The 1,068-nt window shown below is 29.9% G+C and overlaps 1 protein-coding gene across 1 annotated transcript in view; it reads left to right on the top strand.

Moving 5' to 3' along the window:
• Positions 1 to 878: 878 nt before the first annotated feature.
• Positions 879 to 1,068, top strand: part of LOC146536774 (RNA helicase aquarius) — a 55,247-nt gene continuing 55,057 nt past the window's right edge. Inside the window, exon 1 of the mRNA XM_085189575.1 lies at positions 879 to 1,039. Within this exon, the coding sequence (XP_085045701.1) occupies positions 953 to 1,039 (87 nt within the window). The 5' untranslated portion in view covers positions 879 to 952. The remainder of the gene's footprint in view (positions 1,040 to 1,068) is intronic.

Raw genomic sequence — 1,068 nt, 5'->3', positions numbered from 1 at the left:
ATTTATTGTATATGTTATAGCTGCAAAAAAGTATTAATAAATTTATGTATAATCTTTACAGTTTATCAATATTACTGTTGACAAAAAAATATAGGGCATTCGTGGCGCAGGGGCATAAGCATATCGAAAAAAAAATATTGAATGTTTTCATTTTTTGGCTCTGGTGTAGAGGCAAAGCGCGGCGTCTAGTTCCACCAATCAACACACAATACCTTCAAAATTTGGCGGAAGGTCAGGATCGGAGTGTCTTAACTCTAGGTTCTCTCTGCCTAGCCTGCTGTGTGCGGGATACAGCGTGAAGCGGAAAAATAAGTTACTAGTTTATGAATGGTCATGTAGAAATTTTATGATAATTTTCAATTACATAAGTAAAATATCATTCTTTTGTGTTTCATAGGAAACATAATTTCGTGTTTAATATCTTAAGCTCTCAATTTTCCTGATTTCTTTTTTTGAATTTATTAGAAAACGGTGACTTTTATTCAACTAAATTACTATTTAGCTTCTTTTTTTTTCTTCCTTCACGCTGAATTCTGTATAGGGTAGACAGAACCACAGACAGATCAAACCCATGACCATATATTAAGTTATGTTATTTATATTAATAACTTAATATTTGACCACAGTCAAATATTAAGTTATGTTTCTATGTTCATATCCTACAAAATATATAAAAAAGGTATTTTATTGTAGGCGCAAACTATGATATTCATATTTAATCTCTATTTTATTTTGCATTACTAATAAAGTAGTACCTATGATATTATTTTTAAGTTAAATAAATAACTTATACTAATTATTAATGAGATATGTTTCAAATTATTTTTAGACGAATCGAATGTTATGTCAAGTCGACAAATGACATTGACGGCATCACTTCAAATTTACAATTTTGAATTGTTGTGTAAACGACACGGTTTTCTGTTTGAAATTAAATATTCTCTAATACAAAATGAAGACAGAAACCCAAGCACCGCCTGATAAAACTAAAATCCCTTTACCTACACTGTCTCAAATCAATGCGGACAGAATAACTCAGGTTTGTATAAATACTAAGGTTATATTAGA

This window comes from Heliconius melpomene, chromosome 8, assembly GCF_056956725.1.
Source record: "Heliconius melpomene rosina isolate 202511_hmr_F chromosome 8, ASM5695672v1, whole genome shotgun sequence".
Classification (NCBI taxonomy): domain Eukaryota; kingdom Metazoa; phylum Arthropoda; class Insecta; order Lepidoptera; family Nymphalidae; genus Heliconius; species Heliconius melpomene.
This window is presented reverse-complemented; position numbering and strand designations above follow the sequence as displayed.